The following is a 3385-nucleotide window of genomic DNA, read 5'->3' as shown; positions in this document are numbered from 1 at the left end:
TAAGCCATTTTTCTTTTATATTTTATTATTATAAAATATAATTGCAATATGAATGGGTTTGCTTTAATATTTAATTAGGGTATGATATATAATTTAGGGTAAGGGTCACCCTCAGCGAGGTGTTGGAGAGCTACCAAACTCCTTCCATTGATATGAAGCCACGCGGCACTCCATCCCAACCCTTTTGAACCAAACATTCAGGGTACCCCACGTGGCGTATCAAAAATTTCGGGTACTCGATTAGTTATTCAACTAGTAGGAGTACTAGATAGTTTGAAGAGTTGAAATTACGGGTCGGCCACTCGTTTACTCATCTGTTCTCTCTTTCTCGGTGTACCTTATTTTTCTCGCTGTTTCTTCTTTCTCGATGCGATGGCTTCCTCCACTGCCAGTCGATGGTTAAGGCCTGAGGTATATAAAATAAATAGATCTAGATTTTTTTTCTTTAAAATTTCTTTTTTTTTTTTTGAGATTTCAAAACTATTTCTAATTTGATTAATTTAGGGTTTGTTTTTGGGGGAGATCAAAGAATGAGTTCTGATACTGTGTACGTGTGTAGGTTTATCCACTTTTCGCGGCCGTTGGGGTGGCTATAGGAATTTGCGGATTCCAGTTGGTGCGCAACATCTGCTTCAACCCTGAAGTCAGGTTGTTTCTCTTTTCTTCTTCTCTCGTTTACTGTAAATCATATTTGGATGATGAACCGGTCGGAACCTGTTTGAACCGGTCAAGTGAAACTCTCCCAAACCGGTTTAAATCTATTAAATTAAACCTCCATATCTGCATAACTGATTTAGATATGAAAGGAAAACAAACCCTTTATCTGAAAAGATTTGGGGTTCTGTCCTGAGCCTAAGTCTTTTGTTATTGAAAGTGAGTTCATATCTGCTTCACTTTTTCGATCCGTAGTTAGGTTCTTTCGGATCTTACTCATGTTCTTTTAGGATCTTCAACTTGAATATTTCATCTAATTGGGGCTATACATTGTAACAAAGTTCGAATTCGGGAATTATTCAGATTAGGGTTAATATGGATTAGTTCAGGAAAGTTTAGTAACGAAAAAAATTGGGGAAATTTTAGGAATATATGGATGATGTTTTTTTGGGTTTCTTACCAAAACCCATATCTTTAATCTCCCAAAAAACTGAATCTTTTTCTTGAGATTTAAATATTGAAAAAAAAAAATAATTTTGAGGGTGAAGGATGAGAACATTATTATATTCGATGATTGATTGATAAGGCTGATTTAATTGGCTAGTCCCTTATTTGGAGAATTTTACGATCTTCTGAAAAAATTTAGTAAATTTAGTGACTATGGGGATGTAATTGGCTTCTGTTAAACCGGCCATCACCATGGATCTGTGCTGCTCGAGTGGGACTGGCCTAGTCATGGGCTATGGTCATCCTGTTATGATGTGGTTTGGTTCATTAAAATATGAGTCAATTAAGTTTTGAAACCTTGTATTCAACTGCATCTACTGCAGTATCTCCATAATTTTTTTTTTCCGAGCCTTCAACTTTCGATATAGTGCTCATATCAGGATAATTGCTAGATTCCCTTGAATGCGATTGGTTAACCATGTTATTAGACTTATATTATTGGTTAAATACATCAAATATTTGGCATCCGCTAGAAATCAAATGAAATTTTGATTGGTTGGTGAACTCTAATGTTAATCTTAATGGTTTGAAGTTGAAGATCATCTCGTTTTTATCATTAATCTTGTTGAATTTTTTTTATTTATTTATTCATTTCTTTGGATACTTATAACTAAGGGGAATCAAGTTGGAAGTAATTGTCTTTTTTATTTAGGAATCTGCACGTTTTGCATAGCTTCTTATCAGAGGAGCTCGCATCAAAGTCGTACTCTTCTATTCTGATAGCAGAGATGGAAAGCACATTTTCCATTAGATGCTTTACTTGTTATTAAGGAGACCAAATGTGGTTTCCTACAAAAATTGATTTCATTTGTTAATATAATTATCAAGAACTACAATTTAAGTTCATTCATGAATGGTATTGTTGCCTCTCTTTTTTTAATTTATTTTAATCTGAATGTGAGATAAAACTCTCCTGGTTCACTTGCGGACAATTTATCCCCCTTTGTGTTTACCTTAAAACTCTAGGGTGAACAAGGAGGGTAGAGCTGCGGGAGTGTTGGAGAACTTCTCAGAGGGTGAGAAATACGCTGAACATAGGCTCAGGAAGTTTGTCCGCAACAAAAGCCCCGAGATCATGCCATCCATCAATGGTTTCTTCACTGACCCTAAATGAAGTTACCCTTTTTAAATTAGCAGTTCTTAAGTCTTCTCGATATTCCAGGTTGAACTTCTCATCTTGTCTCAATTTCTATCTGAGAGAAACTGTGAAGTTGTACTGTGTGGCTGTGATTGAACTCAAAAGTAAACTCTTTGGATAATAACCCAAACTTGAACAAAGCAATGTGAAATAATTAATGGGTGTGTTTTGTGTTAAGAATAGCAGTAAGTTGGTGGATATTGTTGCCTTCTTTCATTTTTTTAAAGATTATTATGTTTTACTTCACCATTATGCATATAATTGAAGGGAAATGTTCAGCAACAAACATTTTGGCAAAACATTTTTCAAAACATGGGTTAGAGGTTTTGGAATGGGCTGATTTTTGGTGAGGATGATCGGTGAGAAGATCATCATCACCAAAAATCAGCCCATTCCAAAACGTCTAACCCCATAAAAAATGGTTTACAAAAAATGGACGGTCCACGATTTTTCAACTTGTAAACTGGGGCTAGAAGTTTTGGAATGGGCTGATTTTTGGTGAGGATGATCTCCTCACCGTAGAGATCATCCTCACCAAAATTCAGCCCATTCCAAAACCTCTAACCCATGTTTTGAAAAATGTTTTACCAAAATGTTTGTCAAAATGTTTGTTGTTGAACGGGATCATAATTAAATTCATATATAGCTGGGGACTCTTATTATTGGACTACGTAATTTTTCTTTATTGTTATCTAAGGCTGAAACTAGTGATTTTAGTGGACAGCTTCGCATTTATGAAGTTTATCCTTCCTGACCTAGTTAACAGGGACAATCTTTACTATTTCCTCGGGAAGTTTAAAACTTCAATGGTTGTGATCAATCTCCATGCATATTATAAAATCTCTACCCCTTGGACAGGTCATTGTGCTGGGAACGTATTCACCAAATTTGCTTACTTATTCAAAAAGTTTCGATTAAATCATAAATTTTTTTCGTCTCACCTTATGATTAAAGAAAAATGAAAAAATAAATAAAATTAGTATCTTGGTATTGTTTTAGTACCATGGGGTATGCCAATCTGGATAAAATTTTATCCTTTCATATGTAGTACCGAATGAATGAACTAGTAAAAGTAGGTGAAATGGA

General features: G+C 35.0%; 1 protein-coding gene across 1 annotated transcript; it reads left to right on the top strand.

The window, feature by feature from the left end:
• The first annotated feature begins 257 nt into the window (after positions 1 to 257).
• LOC147401148 (uncharacterized) lies at positions 258 to 2479 on the top strand. The gene is made up of 3 exons (XM_086442315.1): positions 258 to 411; positions 560 to 648; positions 2128 to 2479. The coding sequence occupies exons 1-3, from the start codon at positions 373 to 375 to the stop codon at positions 2273 to 2275; spliced, it is 276 nt and encodes a 91-aa protein (XP_086298441.1). The 5' UTR covers positions 258 to 372; the 3' UTR covers positions 2276 to 2479.
• The last annotated feature ends 906 nt before the right edge of the window (positions 2480 to 3385 follow it).

The sequence above is a fragment of the Akebia trifoliata genome, chromosome 5 (assembly GCF_017979445.1).
Source record: "Akebia trifoliata isolate Shusen 1 chromosome 5, ASM1797944v1, whole genome shotgun sequence".
NCBI classification, from domain to species: Eukaryota; Viridiplantae; Streptophyta; class Magnoliopsida; order Ranunculales; family Lardizabalaceae; genus Akebia; species Akebia trifoliata.
The sequence above is the reverse complement of the archived record's forward strand: the minus strand, read 5'-3'. Positions and strand labels throughout refer to the sequence as shown.

Coding starts and splice junctions, on each gene's coding strand:
- LOC147401148 (XM_086442315.1), top strand. CDS start 373: ATGGCTTCCTCCACTGCCAGTCGATGGTTAAGGCCTGAG. Junction 412..559: donor GTCGATGGTTAAGGCCTGAG/GTATATAAAATA, acceptor GTACGTGTGTAG/GTTTATCCACTTTTCGCGGC. Junction 649..2,127: donor TGCTTCAACCCTGAAGTCAG/GTTGTTTCTCTT, acceptor TTAAAACTCTAG/GGTGAACAAGGAGGGTAGAG.